Source organism: Miniopterus natalensis, chromosome 10 (genome assembly GCF_054644295.1).
Source record: "Miniopterus natalensis isolate mMinNat1 chromosome 10, mMinNat1.hap1, whole genome shotgun sequence".
Lineage (NCBI taxonomy): Eukaryota > Metazoa > Chordata > Mammalia > Chiroptera > Miniopteridae > Miniopterus > Miniopterus natalensis.
This window is the reverse complement of record NC_142090.1, coordinates 6975487-7000752: the sequence shown is the minus strand read 5'-3', so window position 1 is coordinate 7000752 and position 25266 is coordinate 6975487. Positions and strand designations below refer to the sequence as shown.

Genomic DNA, 25266 nt, shown 5'->3' with positions numbered 1-25266 from the left:
ATGGCGGCCCCCCGCCCGTCCCCCGCGATCTCCGTCTCCGTCTCGGCGCCGGCTTTCTACGCCCCGCAGAAGAAGTTCGCCCCGGTGGTGGCCCCGAAGCCCAAAGTGAACCCTTTCCGGCCCGGGGACAGCGAGCCTCTCCCGGGCGCCGGGGCCCAGCGCGCACAGATGGGCCGGGTGGGCGAGATCCCGCCGCCGCCCCCGGAAGGTACGCGGCCGGGCGGGGGCGGGGGCTGCGGGGCAGCGGCTTCGGGGTTGGGGGTATCTGGAAAGGTTGCGGCGGAGGGGGCAGGGCGCAGCCACCCTGTCCCGAGCAGATGTTCTTACCTCATCGTGGAGCTCATGGCTGGGAGCCAGGGTTCCTGGGACCCGTCCAAGTCCCCCGCCTGGGGGCGGGAGGTGGGAACGTGGGGCACGAGTCTCCCCTCGGGGTCCCCTTTCCGAAATGTAACGGGAGCTGCCCCCAGTCCTGCGCCGAGCCCCCGGCCGTTCCTGACCCCGTGCTCCCTGCGCGCCCTGCGCCCCCCTTTCCTCCCCTCATGCCCCGGCACCCTTGGGAGAGTTCTTGGGCGAGGGGAACTTAGCGAAGCCGGTAGAGGGGCCCCTGCTGACCACCCCCTTTCTCCTTGGTACCCCAGATCTCCCCTTACCGCCCCCTCCCCTCCTTGAGGACGTCGAGGGCGCCCTGGGAGGTGCCTTCCCACCGCCCCCTCCCCCAATCGACGACCTGTTTCCCTCCGCACCCCTGGAGGAGGAGATCTTCCCTACCCCACCGCCTCCACCGGAGGAGGGGGGGCCCGAGGCCCCGGCCCCGCTCCCACCGCAGGTAGGGAGCCTGGGGGGGGCGGCCGCGCAGGGACCCCCGAGGGAAGGAGAGGAAGGCGCGCCCCTGCGCCTATGCCCTGTCGGGGGGCGGTGGGGTGGAAGGCTGGGATGGGCGCCCTGACCCTTCACCCTCTAGCCCAGGGAGAAGGTGAGCAGTATCGATCTGGAGATAGACTCTCTGTCCTCGCTGCTGGATGACATGACCAAGAATGATCCCTTCAAAGCCCGGGTAAGGAACCGGAGAGAAGGAAAGAAGCGGGGGCAGAGCTGCGGAGGGCACAGAGCACCCTCCTGCAATCACACTTCCCTCCTCCTCTGCCTCCCCTTGCAGGTGTCATCTGGATATGTACCCCCACCTGTGGCCACTCCGTTCATTTCCAAGACCAGTACTAAGCCTGCAGCTGGGGGCACGGCACCCTTGCCTCCTTGGAAGGCTCCTTCTAGCTCCCAGCCTGTGCCCCAGGCTCCGGCTCCCAGCCAGGCACAGTTCCACATGCAGCCCCAGCCTCAGCCCCAGCCCCAGGCCAAGCCTCAGGTCCAGCTCCATGTCCAGTCTCAGCCTCAGCCTCAGCCTCAGCCTCAGCCCCAGCCCCAGCCCCAGCCTGTGCCTTTGGTTAACAGCCAGTCTCGAGGTCCCCCAGTCCCAAAGTTTTCTCCAGTGACTCCCAAGTTTACTCCTGTGGCTTCCAAGTTCAGCCCTGGAGCTCCAAGTGGACCCGGGCCACAGCCCAATCAAAAGCTGGGGCCCCCTCAAGCTCCCTCTTCCACTGGCACAGGCTCCCCTCAGCCCCCCAGCTTCACCTATGCTCAGCAGAGGGAGAAGCCCCGAGTGCAGGAGAAGCAGCATCCAGTGCCCACGCCAGCTCAAAACCAAAACCAGGTGAGGGCGGGTGGGAGGACCAGGCAGACACCTGGGTGCTGGGGGCAGGGGGGTAAGTCAGGAGCCAGAGAATGGGGGCAAAGGAGTTTCTGGGTGGGGGTGGGATACGAGTTTCCAGCCTCTAGGTTTGGATTAGTGGTAAGAGCTTTTCTGGAGGGGGCCTGGCAGGGGCTGGGGCTCGGTGGGCCTGACTGGGAGTGGGGAGCAGCACAGGCCCTGAATTAGGTGGAGGGTTTGGTGGCCCATCCCTAACGCCCTGCCCCTGAATGTTAAAGGGGAGGGTGAGCTCATCACCAGTCCAACCCTGGTTCTTCCTCCTTCTTGGAATCTTGAGTTAATTTCTGTTCTCTGAGCACTCTCACTGCCCGAGGGCCCAGCTGGTGATAAGAGTGCCTGCACTGGCTGAGCCAGCATCTGCTGAGTGCCAAGCACTGTGCTCTGTGCTCGGGGCGGAAGGGATCTCTCAAAGAGGTTAGCCTGAGGCAGTCAGCTGGACCTGGGATAGAATTCCCAGCTCCTCATCTCACTACATCCTAGGCAAGTGAGGTGAATGCCGAGCCTCAGTTTCCCGTCTTTGAAATAACGCTATCCACTCCGTACAGCGGTTGTGAAGATTAAGTGAGGTGATGCATAGAGAGTGCTGGGGTCTCTGTCTAGCACCTGAGTGCCCCGGATTGAAAAGTTCTCATTCCCACCTTCTAGTTCAGGAGACTTCGAGAGTTGAAGTCTAGTCCAAGCAGCCACAGAGTGAATGGGCGGCGGGAGTGTCTGTCCCTGTGTGTGCAGGCACGGGCGCAGCAGGAGGGGATGCCAAGTGCCCTGAGTTGTGCAGGATCCTGTGTTGCAGGAGCTCAAGCCAGGGAGCGAGCATGGGGCCGGCCGCTTAGGGAAGGCATCCTGGCGCTGGTGTCCTTTGAAGGATGGTTGGACTTAAGAATCCAGAGAGGAGAGCGAAGGGGGCCGGGGTGGGAGTAGCATGAGCAAAGCTCAAGGACACAGATCCACTAGAGTGTTCGGGAACTAGAAAGTGGAAGGTTCCTCTGGGGAGTTTTAGAGCTATAGAGGGGTAGGTGGGAGCCCAAGGGAGCCTGTCAGTCCTGGCAGGTCCTTCGTGGTTTTCGAGTGGGTGTGTGGCTGGGTTGGGGGACTGGTGACTGCCATGCTTTTGGAAGCTTTTGGGACTGTTTACAGCAGAGGTGTGGACTAGAAGTAGGAGGTCAGTGACGTGTGGGAATGAGAGCTGTCGCAAAAGGAAATGCCTCCAGGCCCTGGTAGCTGATAAGCAGTTGGTAGGAGGGGGGGGGGGGTGAGGGATAAATAAGTGCCCGGCGTGTTGGGGGAATGAATGACGGTAATGCTGACCAAATAGAGAAGTGGAGAAGGGGAAATGCTTTGGACCGGAAGAGGAGGGGTCCAGCTGTCAGCGTGTTGAGCAACAGTTTCAGGAGGACTTGCCTTCAGCTCGGACTGTCATGCTGTTAGAAACGGAGGACTGGGTTTTGGGAGAGGCCTGGGACTCGGGGTCATCATCGGGGGCAGTGGTACTGAAGCAGTCCCAGGGCTGACGCAGCAGGAGCTGTGGGCCTGGGAGGAACCCTGGGCTCACACTGGTCATGTGGGGTTTGGGGAGACGATGGCAGAAGGAAGAGGGGCCTCAGGTCACGGTGGGATCTCGGGGGACAGATCTGATGGCTGAGGAGCTCTTCGGTGGGGGCTTGAAGAGGTCGAGGACTACAAGGCCACAGATTTGACTGTTTGGAAGTCACCGATGGCCGAGCGGTGGTCCATCTGTGCCCCGTAGCGGGGATGGTAAAAGGAGTTGTGAGAAGATGGAGCTGCTGGAGAGGCCTCCTGGGGAGCTGGCAGAGAGATGGGACTAGGGCAGGGCCTGAGTGTGTGTGTGTGTGTGTGTGTCGTTTTTCCAGGTCAGGGGAGGGGGCTCAGGTATGTGCGTGAGCCGTGAGCCGGGAGGAAGAAGTTGGTGGAGGAGGGGTGCCTGAGCAGGGCCTGCTGCTGGGATGAGCCTGGAGGAGAGTTGGTGGAGGCCCCCCTGCTGTGGCTTTCCCAGAGCAAGGTCAGTGTCACCACAGGGTTTCTGTGGAAAGGAGGAACACTGAGGGAGCTTGGGCTGGCCGGCTTCCATCTTCTCAGTCATGCAGGAGGTGAGGTCACTGGTGAGAGCCAGGGAGCGAGGGGCTTGAGGAGATGGAAAGGTTTGGAGCAGCTGCTGTGGGGAAGGAAGGACAGCCAGACGACAGACTGGCTGAGGGCCCTGCAGTGTTTTGTGTTTGGTGAACTCACTCTGCAGCTTTTGGTGATCTCTGTACATATTTCTGTAGCCCTGCGGCAGAAACAGAAAGCGGGTGGCGTGGCCAGGGCTGAGATTGGGCCAGATAAGTGACAGTGGCTCAGGGTGGCTAGAGTGGCTGGGAGAGTCTAGTAGAAATAGGTGGTCATGGGGCCAGGCTTGGGGAGGCACAGGGGGAGGGCTGGGAGGCGGGAGAAGAAAGCCTGTCTGAGTAGGTTTCTTCAGTGGGTATGCATGGGGAAGGGGGAGGAAGTGTGGTTGGGGGTCAAGTCCAGGGTCTTGGAGGTAAAGAGACTCATGACTCTCAGGTCCAGGGTGTCCCATGGTAGAAGGTGCCTGAGATGGAGGGACGTTTGGGGCCACTGGGGTTGAGGAGCTAGAGGTCTGAATGCCATGGGCATTGAAGCTGTGGCATCGACGCTGGCAGGCAGAGAGGGAAAAGTGACTGGTGAGTGAGTCCTGAAGGAGCAGGGATACCCACGAGGAGCTGATGTACACGAATAGTTCATACTTCCAAAGAGTGGGACAGGCATTTACAATAGCACCAGAGAGCAAGAGCTGGCGGAGTCCTTCTGTCCCCAAGATGCCAGGAGGGGAAGACTGGGAGAGGAAAAAAATGGTAGAGCCTACACTGAGGGGGGTGGCTCATGGGGGATACAGTTTAGGGCAGGAGTCTGCAAATGGCTAAGAGCCTGGGCTTCTGTGTGTCTGCTTTGGGCAGGCGCAGTGAGGGTGCTGGGCCCGGGCTGAGGGGAAGGGGGCTGTGGGAGGAGGTAGCTGGGAGACAGACGCCAGGTGTTATGGGATGGAGGCATGGGCAGGTAGAACACTCAGTGGCCACAGTCCTGCGTGGACTTCTCCAGTAACGGAGAAGACCAGCCAGCGTTCCTGTCGGAGCATCTCATGGCGATGCTGGTGCAGGTCACAGCCCCCGTGGCGCCTCCTCCTGGTACCTGCCAGGTCCCTGCAGTACCCCCTCACCCCACTCCCACCCCCAAGCTCTCTCAGGATCCCCTACATAGTGGGATCCCCAGGTATGGGCTGGCCTAGGAGAGGCCCTTCCTGAGGCCTCCAGGGGAAGAAGTGAGGCCAGGTGGACCAGGAACCCCTGTCTCAGGAGGGACCCGGACCTCTCGAGTAGAGGGCTGGGGGCTGGGCTGCTGCAGACAGCTCTGGTTTAACCTGCCTGTGTTGTATCCTCACGCTGACAGGGCTGCTCAGCAGCAGGCGGGCCGGGTAGGTGTGTGCGCGCCTGAGCGCGCAGGCCCCTGCGCCGACCTCTTCCGTGGGGGGCCATGTCCGAGCATGCTCTGTGGAGTTGGTGCGTGGTCTAGTGTGTTCGGTGCTTCAGTGACCTGAGCTGCTGTGTGCGTGGCCTCCGTCTGCTCCGTCATTCTGGCCTGTCTGTGGCTGCCCAGGGGGGTTTGGGCAAAGCGGGTGGAAGGGTCACCCCCTTCCCCTTATTCGTGTGGTGCTGGGGTCTGGGAGGGGCGGTGAGGGGCTTTCGGGGTCAAACCTGAGCACCTGGGAAATGGGAGGTGAGTTAGTCCTTCTTGGAAGAAAGTGGATAAGGTGGTTGGGGAGTGTTCTTGGACGGGGTGACCCTTGACAGGGTATAAAGAGGGTGTTGGGGTTTCAGGTGCGCTCCCCTGGGGCCCCAGGACCTCTGTCTCTGAAGGAGGTGGAGGAGCTGGAGCAGCTGACCCAGCAGCTCATGCAGGACATGGAGAATCCTCAGCGGCAGACCGTGACTGTCAGTGGTGAGCCCACCCCCTCCCTCCTGGGACATCTGTCCCCTGCTCTGTTACTGTGCTGGCCATACCTGTGGCCCTACTCCCTCTTCGAGCCAGTGGATCCCTGACAAGCTTCCTCATGTTTATTTATCTTCTCTGGCCTTCCCAGAGTCCTGTGGCCGGTGTCACCAGCCCCTGGCACGTGCGCAGCCCGCAGTTCGTGCTCTGGGACAGCTGTTCCACATCACCTGCTTTACCTGCCACCAGTGTGAGCAGCAGCTGCAAGGACAGCAGTTCTACAGCCTGGAGGGGGCGCCGTACTGTGAGGGCTGCTACACTGTGAGTCGGGTTTGGGGCCGAGGGCCACCCCAGGGCTCGGCCGGGGGTGGGGCAGACATGGGACAGACCGGCCTTGGCAGCCGGTTGGTGGGTACCAGTCTCCTCCTGCTTCCTCCTCAGGACACCCTGGAGAAGTGCAACACCTGTGGGCAGCCCATCACTGACCGCATGCTGAGGGCCACGGGCAAAGCCTACCACCCTCAGTGCTTCACCTGTGTGGTCTGCGCCTGCCCCCTGGAGGGCACCTCCTTCATCGTGGACCAGGCCAACCGGCCCCACTGCGTCCCTGACTACCACAGGTAAGGGCCCACCACAGCCTCGGGGCTCTTCTCTGGGGCCAGCCATGGTGTGTCTGGGAGCCAGGCTGCCCCTCTGACCCCAAGACAGCTCCAAACCCCTGGTCTTGCTTTCTGGCCCCATGTCCTGTCTGGAGATGGTAGGGACCGGTTCCAGGGGCCTTGGGCCTAGGAAATGTCTTGCTCCTGGCCAGCCCTCTGGCCCTTGGCTCACTGAGGCTTCTCTTAGTTGTGGTCTTAGTTTCAGCAACATGTGCTGGAGTGACTTTATTCCACACAGGCCAAGTTCTAGAAGTTCCTTTGGAGAGTTGTTTGGAACTCTGGTTTCCCCCTAGGAAGTGCTTACAAGGTGGCTACTTTCTCAGGCCGGCAGCAAAATCCCGTAAGGTGGCTAAAGGGCGGTACAGGGGCCCTGCAGAATCTGGCCCCCACCTCTGTGTCTGAGGTGTGCGTTTCAGAATTGCACCTTGGGTGGCCAAGGCTTTAATGTCCCTCTGTACCCCCCAGCAGTCAGGCAGGGTCACCTGTGGGTGGGGGGTGACTAGGGTCAGGGGTCCAGGGATGGGACGTATCCCTTGATAAGGGCAGTTATGGCAGCTGGTCTTAGGCCTTTCTGTTGGGCTTCCTCTACCTCGAGATGGGGGGCAAGATGGGCAGAGAAGCCGGCCCTTTGCCAGGCCACCGGTGCCTGCTCTCCCCGTGTTCTGGTGGCAGGCCGTGTGCCCTTTCCGCATCCTGACACGCGCCGCCTTGCTCCCCTCCAGGCAGTACGCGCCCAGGTGCTCTGTCTGTGCAGAGCCCATCATGCCTGAGCCTGGCCGGGAGGAGACTGTGCGAGTGGTCGCCCTGGACAAGAACTTCCACATGAAGTGCTACAAGTGTGAGGTCAGTGTTCCCGTGGCCCCCGAAGGCTGGGACGGGTGGGGATACTGCTCCCTGGCCCTGTGGTGGACAGTGCCAGCCTGCAGTTTTGAGGGTGATCAGTGGCAGTGCCCAGGCCCGCCCCGCTCGATGCCTTGGTCAGGGCAGGAAGGGCGGAGTGGGGTTCCTGTGGGGTTGCTGAGTTACAGATAAACTGAGATAGGAGACCGAGCAGTGGTGGGGAAGGGTGCGGTGCTTTGTGGTGGCCGGGTTAGGGTCTCAGGTTCAGAACAAAGGAGAGGCGGACCGGCCAGGCCAGTGTGGCTCAGCGGTTGAGCATCAACCTATGATCCAAGAGATCACAGTTTGATTCCCCGTCAGGGCACATGCCCGGGGTTGCAGGCTCCATCCCCAGTAGGGGGTGTGCAGGGGCAGCTGATCAATGGCTCTCGCAGCATTGATGTTTCTGTCTCTCTTTCTCCCTCTCTGAAATCAATAAAGACATTTAAATTTAAAAAAACACACACACAAAAAACAGAGTCAGAACAGAGTTGAGACAGGTGGGAGAAGCCCCGGGTCCTTTATTGGGGTGGGTGCAGCTCTAGGCACTGCCCATCCTCCCACAGGAGGCCTAGGGGGCAAAAGTGATAGTGGGGATGAGTGGGGGTGGGGGTCGCTGGGCAGGGGATGCAGACCATGAGGACAGCAGCTCTGAGCCATGAAGCACTTGGCCTTCCTAGTGCAAATGTGGGAGCGTGGGGGGTGCACAGGGGCCCTTCCCACCAGCAAGTCCTTCTTCCTCCTAGGACTGTGGCAAGGGGCTGTCCATTGAGGCGGACGACAATGGCTGCTTCCCCCTGGACGGCCACGTGCTCTGCCGGAAGTGCCACACAGCCAGAGCCCAGACCTGAGTGAGGACTGGCCCCTTCTCCACAGGGAGTTCATTCCCCATCAGCCCGACCACCCACACTGAGAGCACCCTGCTGCTCCACTGGCCCCGCCCCCTGAGTTATTTTTTTATGTCTAGCCCCTCCCTCCATTCCAAACCTCACCCAGTATACCAAGGACCCTGATTCAGGGCCCCAACTGGACCCAGGCTGCAGAGTCCCAGCGCTGGGTTTCCAGTTCTCTCCCATCCTGCAGGGACCTCCCACCACCCTCCAGGTACCCCACCTGAGGGTCGCCAGGTTGAGCGCTGCTGCTTTCACTGCTGCACCGCTGGCCCCCCGAGCAGCCTCTACTCTGCTTGCTGAGGGCCAGGAGTCCCCAAGCCCCAGGGAGTCTGGGCTGGGTTGGGCTCACTGGCCTGGACATTCCCACCCACCCCCATGCTGCCAGGTTGTGGCTACAGCTATAAATAAAAACACCTTGTTTTCCAGAATTCTTAGCAGTTGACTCCTTTGTGCTACAGATGGAAGAGATGGAGGGATTAAAAAACCGGGGCCAAGGTGAAAACTCAGCTCCTGTTTATTTATAAAAATATATATGTGTATGTATATATATATTAAACCCTCCCCCAACCCCCTCCCAGCACTATGGTTTTACTTCTACCCCAACAGTCCTTTTGAAAAGTCTCCCAGGCTCCAGATGTGAGTTCCTTAGGGAAGGGTGGGCGGGAGCAGCACCAAGGCCTGGTAGGCTGAGGGAAGGGATGTGAGTGACCCGGGCCCCACCCTTGCTTCCTGAGGACAGGGTGGGGGAGGGGAGGGCTCAGTCCTTGAATCCCTGAATACTGCAAAGAATGCGCTTCTGGTGTCCCGGCAGCGTGATCCCCATCTGCACCAGGTCCCTGTGGTCAAGGAAGGGGGTTGGTGAGTGTGCGGGCTCAAACCCCAGCCACCCTCCCCAGCCGGGTCCCCAGGCTCCTTACTCCACTGTCAGGTCCAGCACACACTCCATGGTGTCCAGCCCGGCTGAGCGGAAGTGCAGAATGTAGCGTTTCATGCGAATGGACTCCAGCCACTCGGGGACGCTTCGATAGGGGATCCCGTCCGAGCCGCTCAAGCTGGGCAGGCGAAGGGTCACCCTGTGGGACATGGGCTACCTCAGTCACACAGCGGGAGGCAGGGGCTGTCCTCCAGTTGGCTTTCCTGAAACCAGGGCTCAGCCTGTGAGCATCTGGGGCCAGCATCCAAGCTCGTGTCTGGGCATAGAGATTATCTAGACTTTGTGGATTAGCCAGGCCATTGTCTGTGAACCCATTTCCTGGCCTGTTTCCTGGTGCGCTCACAGCAGCGGGCAGGCTGACAGTCCTGGGGGAGGTTCCCAACTCTAGGTTACCACCAGCCCATCTCCCCTGGAGCAGCCAGTTCTGGGAACGTATCCACTATCCCAGCTGAGATGAAGCAGAGGCAGGAGAGCAGAGGCGGGGGCCTGGGTGTGGTCCTGCCTCTCCAGGGTGGCCCCTTGAGTTCTGGGAGCAGCCCCTGCTTGCCACCTCCAACCTTGGCTGTTACTCTTGCACTCTGACACCCACAATACAATGAGTGTTCCTGTACTAAAGCCAGCCAGAGCCAAAAACCATTAGCAAAGTAAATCTACTGGGGGGAAAATATCCAACATTCCAGAAAGATTAGCACATGCAGTCTCCAGTGTATGAGGGAGTTGTGCTCCGAAAGACAGTTTCAAAAGTTGGAGCTTGAAACATTTTCTCCCCAGAAACAAGGTTATATATGGTGGTTTGATACACAGGCCGGCAGGCCAGGGCTGGTTTTCCTGATAAAGCATGCGAAGTCCAGCCTTGCCTGCCTCCCGCCTTCTCCACATCCTGCCAATGTTTTTGGTAAAATGCAATTCTGACTTTGTGCCTCCCCTGGACAGTTTTTAAAAACGGGTCAATAGTTCTCTGTGCTCAGGTCGAAGTCCAAACTTCTCAGCAGAGCTGGTCCTTTGCATACTGACCCTCCTATCTCTCCAGCTTCATCTCTGGCCACTGGCCCTGAGCTGGGTGCTGGGTCACCCTGCACTATTTGCAATCAGTTTGCCCTCAGCTCCCCAAACCCATGCTGGGCAGGTGATCTGGGAGCTTTCCCAGACCCCACAAAGCTGCCCCTCGAAGTCATGACACATCCCATTGTCTATCGCTTGCCAGATTCTGTCTTCCCCACCCCAGTCTAAAACCAAGCTCCCTGGAGCAGGTGTCAGCTTGTAAGCCCTGCTCATATCTGCTTCCCACCTCACTGTTTGCTTTCTATCTTCTATCAAATTACAGCTATCAAGGGTGGGACCGCATCTCCATCAAGGTGGCCACTCCCCAAGGGTGCACACGGTGGTCAGGCCTCCTAAGCTGGACTCCGTCTGGAGCTTTGCAGGCCCAGCACCTGGTGGAGGTGTCTGACCGCCCATCCCCATTCTCTTGGGCCTACCCTCCGAGTGCTGTCCCCCTCCCCTGTGTGGTTACTTGGGATCAAAGTTGGCCATGGTCCGAAGGGTGTGGGGGGTGTTCAGCAATTGCTCCAGCTGTGTCTTCAGCTGGTGGAAGCGGGGCCGGTGGCCACAGTGATAGGCCCAGCAGCCCTTCATCAGTTCATAGAGAGCGGCAGGGCAGTCCACGGGCGGGGGCAGCCGGTACCCATCCTCGATGCTCTTCATTACCTACGGAGGGGAGAGAGCAAGAGAGGCCTGAGGCAGGAAGCTAACCTGGAGCCCATAAGGAATCTGTTCATGCAAGATCATTGCAAAGGATCCCTAACCTCCCCCCACCCCCACCCCTGACCACTTGTAAGGAGAACAGGGTGTGAGGCAAAGGGGACCAGAGGGGACAGAAGGGCAGGAAAACTGGGTCAGGAAGAAGAAATTAGGATATGTACAGGGAGAGCCATGGGAGGATTTGGGAGAAGACTGGTATGGCTAGTACCCGGGCTCACCTCCTGATTGCTCATCTCCCCGTAGGGCTTGTCCCCAAAACTCAGCACCTCCCACATCACAATCCCGAAGCTCCACACGTCACTGGCCGTGGTGAAGATCCGATGGGCAATGGCTTCAGGTGCTGTCCAACGGATGGGGATCTTTCCTCCCTAATAGGGCATGTAGGACAGAAAGGTGATGAGTTCCAGAGCATTGCGTCCACACCAGCACGCGTCCTGTGTTTGTTGTACATGTGTGCCAGTACTCATGACATGAAATTGTGTTTGCGAATGTGTATGTGGTGAGTGCTCTCACCTGGGTTTCATAGGTACCATCAAACTCGTTCAGGAGACGGGTGAGGCCAAAGTCAGACACCTTGCAGCACAGGTTCTGATTCACTAAGATGTTCCTGGCGGCCAGGTCCCGGTGGACATAATTACGGTCACTGAGGTAGGTCATACCAGATGCAATGCCCAGCAGCATGGCCACCAGCTGCCCGGGGACCAGCTGGTCCTCCCGCTCCTGCAGCAGGGTGAACAGGAAGGTTAGAGGATGGGCAGGGCTGCCTCTTCCCAGACCAGGAGCCAACACTCGGGGCTCCATGGTGCATCGCCCTTCCCAGCTGGCCCTCTGCCCTCCTCACCCTCAGGAAGGCATCCAGGGCTCCATTCTCCATAAACTCCGTGATGATCATGATGGGCTTTCCTGAGACACAAAACACATCACCATGGCAGCCTCCACCCCATCTCCACCCAAAACCACCATAACCAGATTTCCTACCCTGGGCAAAACAGCTTCCCTCCACTTCTGGTGGTCTCACCCGCTTTCCCCCACCCACACTCTGGAGACCAATCCTCGTACTCTTTGTGACAACGCCTTCCAGGTGCAGAATGTGTGGATGGTGGAACTGGCCCATGATTGTTGCCTCTCGGAGGAAGTTCCACCACTGGCCGTCTGGAGACGTGTCCTTCAAGGTCTTAATGGCCACAGTCTTGCAGTCCTGGTTGGGGATTCTCAGGGTCCCTTGATACACTTCCCCAAACTCTCCTGGGTGGAAAGAAAACAGGGTCATGGCCCGATGCACTGTCAGGCTCCCCACAGGGGACGGATGACATCCTTTGGTCCCCTAGATTTTTCTTTTCTGGATCAGAAACCTGGTGTGTCCTTTCTGGAGCAAAGGCTGGGTTGTACTTCCTAGGGAAGGGGACAGGAGTCGGGGACAGGAGTGCATTTCTGCAACCTGTTCAGCACTGTCTCCTGGGTCAGCACGGTTGTTGGCAAACAGCAGGTGCTCAGTAAATGCTGGGACAGTGGGGGCTGTGCATGGTACTGGGGTGTGTTCATGAAGGGCAGGCTGGTCCACGGCCAGAGCACAGTGACCGGGGAGGCTGACCGTTGCCATTCTCTTCCGTGAGTTCCTCTGGTCAAGCTTGGCCAGCCTGGCCGTGCAATCAGCATGGACACTGCCAAGCTTTGTTCTCTGCTCAGATCCATTTTCCCTGGTGACCCAAGGGATCGGGGCAGCCCAAGGACACTGGGCCCTGGTGCGGTGTGATGGGGGGTGAGGAAGGCTCTCAACCTCTCCCACGTTTGTTTGGGAACCATCTGCGAAGAGCCCAATCCTGAGCACAGTGACCCCCCTATTGACAAGGACAATGTGTCCAATGCTCTTTATCAGAAACTCTGAAACCACAGAGACAGACTGTGTATGAGGCGGGGGCTGCTCCAGGACACTCGATAAGGGGGCTAGAAGACAACCACGGCTGTTCAAGGACACAGGGTTGGGCAGAGGGAACTCATCTGGGAGCGCTCTGGCCAGCTGGGCTCTGGGCTCCGCGGGGGAACGCCAAGAAGGAGGCGGCTCGGTGCTGCCACCCAGAGGGGCCAGCTGGGCTCACCTTCCCCTATGACAGTGTCCACGATCAGCCAGGAGGGATCGAGCTCCTGGGTGAAGTCCAGGGCCCCCTGGGCGGGGTCGTCATATGCCTGGAGGTCCACATAAGGCTTCAGCCACAGCTTGTCCTCTGCGGAGAGAACAGGGGAGGCTCAGCCAGAGGAGCGCCACCTTCAGGGCTCCGAAGTGATGGGGGCCTCATTTTTCTGTTCCCCGAGGAGTCCTGTTTTGGCTGGAGTGGGAGAAAGTCTCTAATCTCAGCAACGGAGCCTCCACCGCCAGCTTCTCTTCCTCCTGTCCATGCGCAGAGTTCCTGTGTCCTCACGTCCCGAGGCCCAGAGCAGTGGGCTGGAACCCAGGCCCAAGAGTGTCGTGGCCTCGAGTCACCCAGGCTTCCCATCCCTCGTGACCCAGGCTTCAAAGGCCTTACCCTTCCCCCTCGCCCCTGCGCGCCAGGCTCCTCCGATCACTCACGCCTCGTTCGCATTCCCAGACAGACCTCACTCCCACCCTGTCACTTGGATGGACTGCTGACTCCCTGATTTGGGGGCACCTAATGAGGTGACCAGCAGGAAGCCCATATGCCTTGGAGGACTTCAGGGAGCCTGCCAGGCCGTCCGTCCCCCTCCCACCCGGCCTCAGCCCAGGCCTGGCCAGCCAGGTTGGGGGAGGCTGCACAGAGCCCGGGTGCTGGTACAGTGGCACCAGCAGCTAGCAGGTAATTGCACAGAGCCTCTGGGGCACCATCAGCACAAAGTTAATTAACCAAAGTTAATTAGGTAGCAAAACACGAGAAGCCTAAAGACAATAGAGCTCACTTGTGCCCCCAGAGTTGGGTTCCTCGGTCCCGTCCCAGGGGCACCTCCCAATACATATGCATGCGCCCATGCACACACGCACATACACATGCACACACGCACGTACACGTGCACAGGTGCTCCTAGCTCACCTCCGTCCACATTGGTGACACGATCAAGCTGCCTCTGCTGCCGTCGCCGATGTTTCCTGTAGGTAGGGGTGGGGATGGTTTATTTGGGGTCCCAGGACCACGTCAGGGGCCCAATGGCCTCTGGTTGAGTTTTCCAGGGTGCAGGGTGACGGTGGGGGCACAGTGGAGCTTTGGTGCTAGGGAATGTTGGGGCTGCATTCGGGGGCTTCTGATTAGACAGGGGACCCAGGATAGTGGCTGGGGAGGGGCAGGAGCGGCACCTGGAGCAGAAGACAAAGATCCCGAGCAGCAGCCCCACACCTAGCAGCGTCCCGATGATGGCCACGATCTCGCCTCCAGTCAGGCCCCTGGAAACTGTGGCACACAAGGTGAGGAGGTCTGGGGGGCCAGAGTCCACAGGGACGATGGAGACCAGAAGGGCAAGCCCCGGGGCAGGGCCCTCTGCGAGCCTCAGGTGTGTGTCCCCTTCCTGGGAGACAGGTGTGTGTGAGAGAGGGAGCAGCGGGCAAGGGCTGCCCACAGGGACTGTCAGCTCGGGCTGCTGAGGCTGGGCGCTCTCTGAGCCTTGAGGAGAGTTGAGGATGCTGGCTGGCGGTACCCAGCGTCGGAAGGTGTGTATGAGATCACTATGGGGAGGGGGCTTGGTGCGAGTCTCCCCTGAAGCGGCTTCTGCCTGTGTGTGGGCGCATGTGTGCACACGTGTGTGTGTGTGGAGAGAGAGGAAGGGTCACCGACTGGAACAGGGTCTCAGAAGCCTCACGGGGATGACAGGTGTCTGTGTGTTTGGGGCAGAACAAAGGATAAGCCACCCACCTGGCGGGCTTGTCCGGAACTCATGGTCAGGGGAGAAAGGGCCAGGGCCCAGCGGTGTCAGCATGCGGACCCTGACAATGTACTTGGTGTCTGGCTGCAGCTCAGTCAGCAGGACCCTGGGTTCCAGCACCATCTGGTGCCATTCTTCATCCTGTGGGTGGGGACTCGTGTTGACTGGGCTGGGCAGAGCCAGACCTGGAGGAGGGGCGGGGAGATCTTGGGAGCACATGGGGAGGGGATGGGTTGGGGAACAGTCCTGGCAGGGATCTGTGTAGGTTTTTGTCCCAGGAGAGCGATCCTGCACCCCTGCTAGGATGTTGGGGTGTGCAAGTCACGGACACGGAGACCCGGAGACTCTCAGCTGCTTCCTCACCTGGTTCAGCACGTGTAGCTCGTAGGTCAGGTTCCCGCCGGGGCTGCGGGGCCGGGACCCTGCCCAGGTCAGTTCCAGCTGCCTGGGCTCCTTCTTGACCAGCCTCAGGGTTAGGCCTGATAGAGACTCTACATCCAGAGGGTTCCAGTGGATTTGGAAGAAAGGAAATAACTTGAGTAGGTTTTCGTTTGCTTCCTGCCCATCAATTTGTTCCCGTGGTTTCCTCCAGGGCCAACCCTTGCCCAGGCCCCTCACCTGTGTGCCCCATGCTGATGCTGAGCCAGGCGCTGGCAGGCTGGGAGCTGCCCAGGACCGACACTCCATTTTCCGCTTCAACGCAAAAGGTGTAGTTGGCGTAGGGTTCAAGGCCATCAACTCGCACAGCAGGCGTGGTGAGCCCGCTGGCCTTGGGGGAGAAGCGCACATTCCCCCCACAGGGCTGGCAGGGGCCTTCGCCTTGCGCTGCTCCCCGACACTGAGAACACACCACGCTGTACCTCACATCCTGGCGCCCCCCCGTATCTGCTGGGGCTGCCCAACGCAGGGAGAGCTGAGTTCCCGAAACAGAGAAGCTCAGGTTTTGAGGGATGGAAGGGGGACCTGTGGGAGAAGAGGGGCCATCAGGAGGAGCCAAAGCTGCTGGCTCCCCACCACCCCAGGACATTTTACTGTTACTGTGGGGAAAGTAGCTTAACCTGGGCTCTGCATTCTTCCAGGGGAGCAGAGGAATCCTGAAGGGTCCGACACCCCAGTCGGTCAGTGCCCAATACTTGATAAGCTCTGGGCAGTTCCAACCCTACCATGGGCTGAGCAAAGACCCCACCTCCTCCAGATGGCCAGGCCCTGCCCCAGGACTCACGCGTGCACGCCACCTGCGGGCCCTCCCCGGGGGCTCGGTAGTGGCCACTGTCACAGATACAGAAGGTGGCCCCTTCAGACTCGGCCGAGCTGTGTTGGGGGCACTTGAGACAATGGGGTGAGTCCACATCCGCCCGGTAGGAGCCACTTGGGCAGGCTGGGGAGAGAGTCACAGAGCTGTGCTTGAGCGGCGTTTCTACAGGTAGAATCGCACCCTTCCCCCATCCCTGTAGCGGAAACACCCCTGATGTGTCTCCCTGGGGCCCTCAGACACCCACTTAGTTAAATAATCTCTGATATGGAGCCCTGGTTTCCCTCCCTCCTTTGGCACCCTGGACACTGTCCCCCTCCCCCGAGTCCCTGCAGGTTGTCACCACCTCCTCCAGCCTCCTTACCAAGGCATCCCTCTCCACCTTCCTCATAGCCAGGCTCACAGTGGCACCTCCCCACTGGCACCAACCACTGGCCATCGGAGCTGCAGTGCATGCGGGGTGCTCCCGAGGGGCCGGGGCTGGCCTGGGCGTGGGGCAAGCAGGTCCCCGTCACTTCCACCAGCCCGTTGGGTCCAGGGAGAGTGTCCGGGAATTGGGCCAAGCCGTGCACGGTCTCAGGGCAGCGCAGGTAGAACACCCGTACGGACACCAGGGCCACACAGGCCCCGGGGTTGTGGAAAGCGAGGTAGAGGCCTCGGCGGGACAGGTGGCCCAGGGAGCAGAGCTCTGAGTTCATTTTCACGGCGCCCGATGCGAGGTCTCGGATGGTGAAGCTCTGGTCTGCAGCCACAGTGGTGACCTGGGAAGAAGGGGGGGGGGGCAGCCACACAACAGAAAAGATTGCTTGTTTAATACTTAACAATCACACAGCCAAAAACCCAGAGCTTCTTACATGTGAGCTACCGAGCTGAGCATTTGAGTGCCTTGTGCTACTGAGTCGGTGCAATGACCCTGAGAGGTGGGACGAGCAGCCATCCCGTCCAACAGATGAGGAGACCAAGGCTGGGAGAGGTCAGAGACCTTGTCTGAGGCCACACAGCTAGGTTTCGAACCCAGGCCGTGGAGCTACAGGTCATGTAAGGTCTGCTGTTCCAGGCTCTGGTCCCGCCTCAGTGCCCATGGGGTGCTGATCAGCTATAGAGTGTGTCGTAATTAATTTATCATGAACAACAAACTTTACAACATTGTCTCTTTGGGGAAAAATGTGAGCACATCCTTTAATCATCTCCTAACTCTTCAGCATTCCAGTGCATTTTTTTTTTTTTTTTGAGTAGGAAAAGAAAGGGATGGTACAGGAGATAGCCTGCGGAGAACCATCTTCCTGCACAACTCTAGCCATGCTCATAGGGATGGGCATGCAAGGACGTCCTGGGTACGGATGGAAGAAGTTGAAACTCCCCTGCCCTGCCCTGCCCTGCCCTGCCCTGCCCTGCCCCCACCAGGGCATGCTGTTACCTCAGTGGATGCCTGCAAACGCCTCTACAATGGATGAGGCTGGCACTGGAAACCAAAGCTCAGAGAGGTTAAGTGATGGGCCCAAAGTCGGGACACAGCAAAAAAGGTTCTCGAATCCAGTTCTTGTGAACTCTAGTCCCACCGTCTTTTCGTTCTCTGACACCTAGATTCTCTTCCTGTTTCTGGCACCTTCTCTCTCTCTTTTTTTTTTTCTTAGAGAGAGAAACATGATGTGAGAGAGACACCTCTATTGGTTGTCTCCCACATGAGCCCATCTGGCAACTGAATATGTGCCCTTAGCTGGAATCGAACCCAGGACCCTTTAGTCCGCAGGCCGACGCTGTAACCACAGAGCCAAACCGGCTAGGGCTGGCACCTTCTCTTTTTCTTAGCTGAGTGGGGACATGGAAAGCAGCGAGGCAGGGATCAGGGTCAGGACCCAACTGGCACCGAGGGGTGAAAGTACCTTCTGGAACATGGGCCGCCGGAGCTGAACGCCCACGTCCTGGTCACTCTCCATGAACAGAAAGTTGAAGGTCTCCTTGCAGCCCAGAGGCCCGGCTCCCCCAGGGAAACTCTTACAGTCGCGCACGGTGAACTGAAGCTCCACGAGGACCCGCGAGGGCTCCTCCCCGCGGTAGATCCAATTGGAACGAAGCCAGTGGTCGGTGTCCCCGCCTCCTTGCACTGGGCAGTCTTGATACATGTACAGGGGTGTCCCATTCAGCATCTGCTGTACCCCGCTCCACTGCCAGAAGAAAGTCAAAGTCAGGCTCCCCGTATCTCCTGCTCCCCAGACCCCGATTTTCTAGAGCTGATGGCAAGGAGGTTGGCATCCGAGCCTCCCAGATTCATGCTATTTGTCCTGCCCTCTCCCCACCCCTGAGCCCCAGGATAGGAGGTTAAGTGTTAGGGTCAGGGATTTATTTGGATGTAGGAGGGGTAAGACAACACCCCCTGTGCCTTCCTAGACAGCCCTCCCCCCTTCCATGAGCCCATCCTAAGTGCAAGCATCTGAGCAGTGTTGACCTACTTCATCAGCGGAGCTCTCAAGTACCCCAAGGGCAGGCTTTCCTAGCAAAAGCCCATTCACAAAGCCTTTCTGCCTACTTGTTCAGAGACTGTGTTTAATGCTGAGGCCCCTAGGCTTTTGGAGAGCAAGAGGCAGCAAGGAACTGTTCTGTGTAAGGGAATCTCTGCCCTGGCTGGTGTGGTTCAGTGGTTAGGTGTCGTCCAATGCACAGAAGGGCTGCTGGTTCAATTCCTGGTCAGGGCAGGGCACATGCCCAGGTTGTGGGCTCTATCTCCTGTAGGGGGCATGCAGGAGGCAGCTGATCAATGTTCCCCTCTCTCCTTCTCCCTTCCTCTCTCTCTCTAAAAAAAAAAAAAATCAATAAAAACATATTTAAAAAATAATAAGGGAATCTCACTCTCTCCAACATGTGTTCCAGGAACGGCCACATCAAAATCAGCAACTCTAAAACACCATCCAGTTCAGCCCCCTTAATTTCTTTTACAGTAAGAGAATTTTAAACTTAGTTAATGACCTCTAGTCCTACATCGTGCTCACCATGGGGAAACAATTATAAGCTCACCCCATGAGGAAACTGAGTCACAGCAAGGTCAAATGACTTGCCCAAGGCACTCAGCTATTACAAGGCAGAGCTGGGATGTGGACCCAGGCCCCCTAGGCTCCTGAGTGTATGCTGCTAATTATTATGTCTCTATGTGCTTATTATAAAAAGTCAAACAACAAAAATTTACATATATTAAAAAGTGAAAGTTTTCCCATGTGTCCACCCCTCTACCAGAGGAAGCCACTTTTAACAGTTTGGAGTAAAACTTTACAGACCATTTTCAGTGCCCATAGAGAAATGTCTGAATGTTTTTATGTTTTTATGTTGAACGTATGTGTTCAACATAAATGTTTTTTAAAAACATACAAGCGTTATTCTATAAGCTACTATTTTGCTTTTTGAAAGATGTCCATATGAGTGTATATAGATCTGCCTAATTCTTTTTATCAAGCCATAAAACTGTTGTCCATTGTACAGATTTACCAGAATTTATTTAATCGTTCACCTATTGTTGTGCATTTAGGTAGCTTTTAGTTGTTGTTTTTTTTAAGTAAACATATACAGATTTCTATAAGATTTCTATAGAACTGCTATATCAAAAGGTAAACATATTATGCATTTTATAAGAAGATATTGGCAAATTGTCCTCCAAAAAGTCTTATCAGTTTCTACTTCCACCAATAATGCCTGAGAGCTCATTTTCTCCAAAGCTCATCAACACTGGATATGAATAATTTTCTTACTTTTGGCTAGTCGTATAGACAAGACACAGCTTCTTGCCATTTTAATTGACATTTGAGAGGAGGTTGTATGTTTCTCTTTTGTTCACTGGCTATTCGTATTTTTTTTTTCTTATTGTCTTTAAGTTTTGTGGTAATTTGCTGGGCTATTTGTATTTTTACGCAATTACCTGTTGCCTGATATTCTATCGTTATATTTATTGATTTATAACTGAATTTATTGGGGTGGTCATTATTATCTTTTGACTCTTCATTTGGATGATTTTTAAAAAAGTATTATAGACATTAATCACTTGCTTGAAATGCAGGTTTCAAATATTTTTCCCTGTCTGTCACGCCACTTTACTTCACTAATGATGTCTTTGATGTTGCCACATATTTAAATTTTTCTATAATAACATCTATAGTCTTTCCCTGTATGATTCTGGGATTGTGTGCTTTGTTTGGGAGGCTGTACCACCCCAAACTTATGAAGATCTTCTATATTTTCTCCTAATACTTTTTTAGGTTTGACTTTAGGTCTAGATTTTAATCTCCCTAGAATCTTTATGTGTGTGTGTATAGTGTGAAGGGGAGATGTAAATTTGCCTTTTTTTTTTTTTTTAAATTATAGACATCCAATTGTCTGTTTATTGACAAGCTTACACTTGGCACATTGATTTGCAATTCCAGTGTTACCACATACTAACATCTCACGCATGTGGGCTTGTTTTTGAACATTCTATTCTGTGCCATTGGCCTGAGTATTTTTGTGCAATGACAAACTTTCACGACAGTTGATGTATAGCATGTTCTGGTGACTGGGCAAGTGTCCCATTTCATTATTCTTCCTTTTCCAAAAATACTAGCTATTTGTAAGTATTTTCCCTGCCAGACATCTTAGAAAGAAACTCCAAAATTCTATAAAATATTCCATTGATACTTTGGTTGCAACCCCCTTATTTTATAGAGAAGAGACTAGGAGGCCCTTACCTGAGAAATTCATTTTCCCAGGGGCTGTCATTCCACTATGATGCACAGGCGCCCCTGGCTACTCTCAGCTCCGGGAAAAGGCAAGAAACCAGGAATTTGGGGTGGCGTGGGGCAGGTGCAGAGTTCTGCATTATGTTAGGGAGTTCACAGATTAGGCCAGGAGTGGCAAGGCTCTGAAGCTGGGGTGACGGAAGGCACCCCGAGCCTGTTCTGAAGAGGCAGCTGTGATGAGGAAGCCAAGTGGAAGGCATGCATGTGGCGGAAGGCAGGTGGGAGGGCGGTGGGTGGTTAACGTGCAGCTCATTAGCTGGCCTGCAGCTGGGGCCAGGAGAAGCAGATGTTCCCAGCTGTAACTCGCCTCTCAGCTCCAGCGGCGAGCCAGGGGGAGAACCAGCTGCCCGGGATCAGCCACAAGGATCCTTTCACTTACCACTCAGGCGCTGCTGGCTGCTACGTGGGTACATTCTGGGGAGCCTGGACCTGAGTGTGTGTTTTGAAAAGATGAGGGGGAGGAAGGAGCACAGCAGGACAGTGGGAGTGTGTGAGCAAGGCTGTCTTCCTGCCCTCCTGGTGCTGTTCAGCCTGAGCTGCGGAAGGCAAAGGCGCCTGGCTTCCACTCCGGCCCGGTGAGGGAAGAGTAATTTGGGTGGAGGTGGCAGGGGCACAGCAAAGGCCCGTGGGAGCCAGCAGGTGGACCTGCAGCCCTCATTGTGGGGTGATTAGCCGGTTTATGAGATGAGGCGCCTATTAGGGCTGGCCTGATCCAGGACTTTCCAAGCAGCCCCTCCTGTAGGATACATTATGGTTTAGTCTATTAATTATAATTACAGGCTACTCTGTGGGAGAGCCGAGATTGAGCCAGGACCCTAGGACCCAGAGGGAAAGAAAGCAAGTCACCCCAACCCCAAGAATAGAGGCTGATTCCCACTGGACTAGGAAAGGGAAAAGGGGGCACCCAGAGAACGGGGTGTAGGACCAGAGGGAAGAGAAGCCCAAGGCCGGAGACCTGGAGGCCAAGGCAACTGGGCCAGCCTCCCATGGTTCCTGGACAGTGTTGCAGAGGCGCCAGAGGAGTCCCCTGGGACTCACAGGATCCTGCCTCTGCTCCCTGGGTTTTAGGCATATCCAGGGGACTCGGAGCAGACCTGAACAGCAGGCAGGCACGGTCCGCCTGCCCTGGGACGGATGGAGGGGGTGCCACAGGCGCGGGGACCCCTGCTGAGGCAGCTTCTAACTTTGGGGGGCTCACACACCCTTTGAAGAATGCGATGAAAACCCTGCCTGTCCTCTCCAGAAAAAGATGCCCACACACACAGACACAATTTTGAACACACTTTTGTGGGACTCCCTGCCCCCCTGGAGCCTATCTGTGCAACTCCGGGGGGATCAATGGACCTCGGGTTGAGGGTACTTTTCTGTTTTGGTCTTAGCCCTCAACTATCACCAGGATGGTCAGCTCTCTCCCCAGACGGTCCGCGGAGGTACTCAGCCCTCCCTCACGGGGGCAGGTGGGGGGGGGAGCCAGGCACTGAAGCATTCATCATGGGGTGAAGCCTGACCCCCCAAGTCCCATTCAAAAGGCTCTCTGAGTCACCTCCCCTCCCCCTCCCCTCCCAGAGGAGAGGCTTCCAGTTTTTCCTGCTCTTGCCTCCGTTCCTCCGCCCGCCTCTCCGCCCCGTTTCCCACTGGCCCTCAGCCTTGAGCCAACCTCAACTCCCCCCTTCCCTGACACTCACCCCATCCTCGGGATCCAGCAGCCAGCCCAGCTCTCCCTGTGAGGTGCTTGTGTCCATCAGAGTGACTGAAGGTGGGGAGGAAAGAGGCCTGTCACCTCCGGGAGGAGGCCCCAGCACGTGCAGCACACACATTCCTCATTCTGGGGCCCCAGCCCCCCAGGCTCCCGCATCCTGTTCCTAGCAGCTGGGACTTCCTGAGGCTTAAGGGGAGTGAAGAGTTCCTGGGACTAAGAGCCTCTTGTCCTCTGGAGTGTGACAGGAGGAAAGCAAAGCGGGGCAAGGGTTGGAGGGCTGGATCTTTGACCAAAGTCAAGGCAGGAAGCATTAGGGAGAGGTGCCACACAGCAGGCTTGCACCCTCTCACTCCGTGGGGGACCCCGTCAGCTGCAGAAATGGAAGGGTGCGTGGCCAGACAGTTGGCTCAGCCTCTGGGGGCCTGCGTGGGTAGGATGCAGACGCCCAACCTTAGAGGTGGCTCCTGGGCAGGAGGCTCTCACCACGGGCAAGAGGCCTGCTCTGCCTGTGTTTGGAGTTGTGGAGTTGGGGTACAAGGCACAGCTCTGAGTCTGGGAAGTTGGGGGAGCAGAGCTGGAAGGCTTGCCCCCCTGCACCCCGAGTTCCAACCCTTCCCCCATGGGCAGGTGTCCCTGTCGCCCAGCTTAGGTTGACAATGAGGCGACTTCCCACCTCCGACTTCAGATCTCTGGGTTGGGCACCTGAGGCTGGGACTCCCTGAGCACGAGCCCCCCCCCCCTTTGCTTCCCCCCCCCCGTCCCCCCTCATTGCTGGGGTGGGAGTCTGGAAGCTGCCCCTCGCACCCCACCCCCAGGCGCAAACTGCTGCCCAGCAGGGGCGGGGGTGACTGGCCAGAGAAAGCAGCTGCCAGGGGTCAAAGAGCAAAGATTGGCCCGGCCAGTCGATGCCCCGGCGGCCGATCCAACTAGAGCGCTGGAGAGGGGCGCGAGGAAAAGGCCTCTCAGGAACGCCGGCTCCCCGAGGGGGGTGCCAGGCGGGCCAGGGGAGGGGGCGCCTCGGGGGCGGGGCTGTACCTTCCTTGGCGCGCGCCCCCGGGGGCAGCGGGGCGCAGAGCAGCAGCGGCAGCAGCAGCCCGAGCCCCAGGGGCCGGCGCCGCTCCATGGCGCGCGCGGGGCCGGGACCTGGGACAGTGGCGCGCACGGCGGCGCCGGGTCGCGAGGACTGCGGAGCGCTCCGCGGGCCTGGCGCGGGCGGGGGCGGGGTCGGCGCCGGGGGGCGGAGCCCGGGCCTCACCTGGATCACCTTCTTAAAGGGACAGTAGGGCAGGGAGGAAACTCGCTCGACAGGTAATTAACTTCCAAAACCAGAGGCGTCTGGGCCGGAACGAGGCTGCGGGCGCCGCCTACTGGGTGGGATTAGGAACTGGCTCGCCGGGTCCTGACCCTGACCCCCTGCCAACCTAGTCTGGGTGCAGCCTTTGGCCTGAGTCTGCCTGGGACTCGAACCCCGGCCTCGTGTCCCTCCCGCTCCCTTTCTGCAAGGGCCCAGCACCGCGACGGACCCCGGAGGAAGGCAGGGCTGGGAAAGGCTTAGGTAACCACGACGCAGGGCGGGGTCCGCCCTCCGAGAAGCACCTGGAAGGCTGGCAGGGGCAGCCAGCTCAGCAGGGGTGGGTGGGTGCGTGGGTGTGTCGGGGGCACTTGATGTGAGTCGTCAGGAAGCGGGGGTGTGAGCTGGGTTTTGCGTGGCAGGGATTGAGAAAGGCCTGAGCGAGGGCCCGGAGGCAGGGAGCCTCCAGGTGCGCTCTGGGCGTGGCGCGTGGACCAGTTGGACTGCTGGGCGCAGGACTGGCCTGGGAGCCAGGCGGGAAGGCAGGTGTGGGCCAGAGCGGGAAGGTCTTGGTAAACACGCCAGGAGTCTGAACTCGACTTGCACTTCAGGGAGCAGACAAGGGGAGCGCCTGCTTTTAGCCCTACCTGGCGGTGTCAACCCACAGACCTCCCAACTTCGCCGAGAGAGCCTTATATTATATTTAATAGCTGTGTATTTAGTTTCTACTTTCCTTGCATTAAGCCTGAAAAACATCAAAGCGCGGGGTAAGATAGTCCTGGCCTTGGCCTAGACAAAGGATTAGTCTGAGGAGTGTCGGGGCTGGGGCATGAAGCGAGTCACGCCGGTGAGTAAAATGTCAGGCAGGAGTGGACCCCCGTGGAGGTGGAAGACAAGGGGTGACAGTGGCTCAAAGGGGAGAGCGATGCATTCACTGAGAGTGGGCAGCCGCCTCCACTCCCGGGGCCCTGGCTTTCTACACCCCTCCCTGGCCCCATCTCGTTTGGGTGAATCATTCCCAGTTTTTCTATTATTTAAGTTGTTGCATGTTTCGGTCACAGGGAGGGAGGGAGGTGGTGCATTCTAGGTGCTTATTTTATTTTCAAAAATTAATAGTTCTCTGAGGGTTTCTTTTTGGTGGTTGTTGTGTTGTTGTTTTTTAAATACAGTTAAGTATAAGAAGAAAAGTGCTCCTAATGTCCCCACCCAGGCTATCCTCATTGACATAAAACAAAATGTCCCCACCCAGGCTATCCTCACTGGCATAAAACAAAAATAAATGGAATGCATGTACATTGGTTGGAAAATTTACGCAAAACAGAAAAGAAACAGAAGGGAAAGTCGAATTCTCCCTCTTCCCACCCTCCAATTCCTGTCCCCAGAGTTTACCCCTGTCAACTGTTCCTATGATTCTCCCAGGATTTCCCCCCCTATGTACACATGATCATATTTCTCCCTCTGCTCCCCACATACACATACTTTTAGAATATATACACAGAGGGGCCACAGGATC

General features: G+C 57.5%; 2 protein-coding genes across 2 annotated transcripts; one reads left to right on the top strand and one right to left on the bottom strand.

Moving 5' to 3' along the window:
* On the top strand, positions 1 to 8624 carry ZYX (zyxin). The gene is made up of 9 exons (XM_087820971.1): positions 1 to 208; positions 639 to 826; positions 962 to 1054; positions 1157 to 1705; positions 5653 to 5773; positions 5916 to 6085; positions 6206 to 6384; positions 7146 to 7266; positions 8049 to 8624. Exons 1-9 carry the CDS (start codon positions 1 to 3, stop codon positions 8151 to 8153), a joined length of 1734 nt encoding a protein of 577 aa, XP_087677097.1. The 3' UTR covers positions 8154 to 8624.
* EPHA1 (EPH receptor A1) lies at positions 8488 to 23595 on the bottom strand. The gene is made up of 18 exons (XM_087820972.1): positions 23498 to 23595; positions 22449 to 22513; positions 17890 to 18171; positions 16371 to 16767; positions 15977 to 16132; positions 15373 to 15717; positions 15118 to 15245; positions 14745 to 14895; positions 14192 to 14285; positions 13932 to 13987; positions 12987 to 13112; positions 11950 to 12135; positions 11732 to 11793; positions 11404 to 11610; positions 11109 to 11258; positions 10643 to 10836; positions 9113 to 9268; positions 8488 to 9031 (listed from the first exon to the last, which is right to left on the bottom strand). Exons 1-18 carry the CDS (start codon positions 23583 to 23585, stop codon positions 8953 to 8955), a joined length of 2922 nt encoding a protein of 973 aa, XP_087677098.1. The 5' UTR covers positions 23586 to 23595; the 3' UTR covers positions 8488 to 8952.
* Positions 23596 to 25266: the final 1671 nt, after the last annotated feature.

Excerpts from the sequence above, each read along its gene's own strand:
- ZYX (XM_087820971.1), top strand. The coding sequence starts at position 1 with ATGGCGGCCCCCCGCCCGTCCCCCGCGATCTCCGTCTCCGTCTCGGCG. Across the intron at positions 1,055-1,156 it reads ATGATCCCTTCAAAGCCCGG|GTGTCATCTGGATATGTACC; the intron begins GTAAGGAACCGG and ends CTCCCCTTGCAG. Across the intron at positions 1,706-5,652 it reads CAGCTCAAAACCAAAACCAG|GTGCGCTCCCCTGGGGCCCC; the intron begins GTGAGGGCGGGT and ends TTGGGGTTTCAG.
- EPHA1 (XM_087820972.1), bottom strand. The coding sequence starts at position 23,585 with ATGGAGCGGCGCCGGCCCCTGGGGCTCGGGCTGCTGCTGCCGCTGCTG. Across the intron at positions 18,172-22,448 it reads TGCTGGATCCCGAGGATGGG|TGGAGCGGGGTACAGCAGAT; the intron begins GTGAGTGTCAGG and ends TTCTTCTGGCAG. Across the intron at positions 16,133-16,370 it reads AGGTGGAGAGGGATGCCTTG|CCTGCCCAAGTGGCTCCTAC; the intron begins GTAAGGAGGCTG and ends CTCTCTCCCCAG.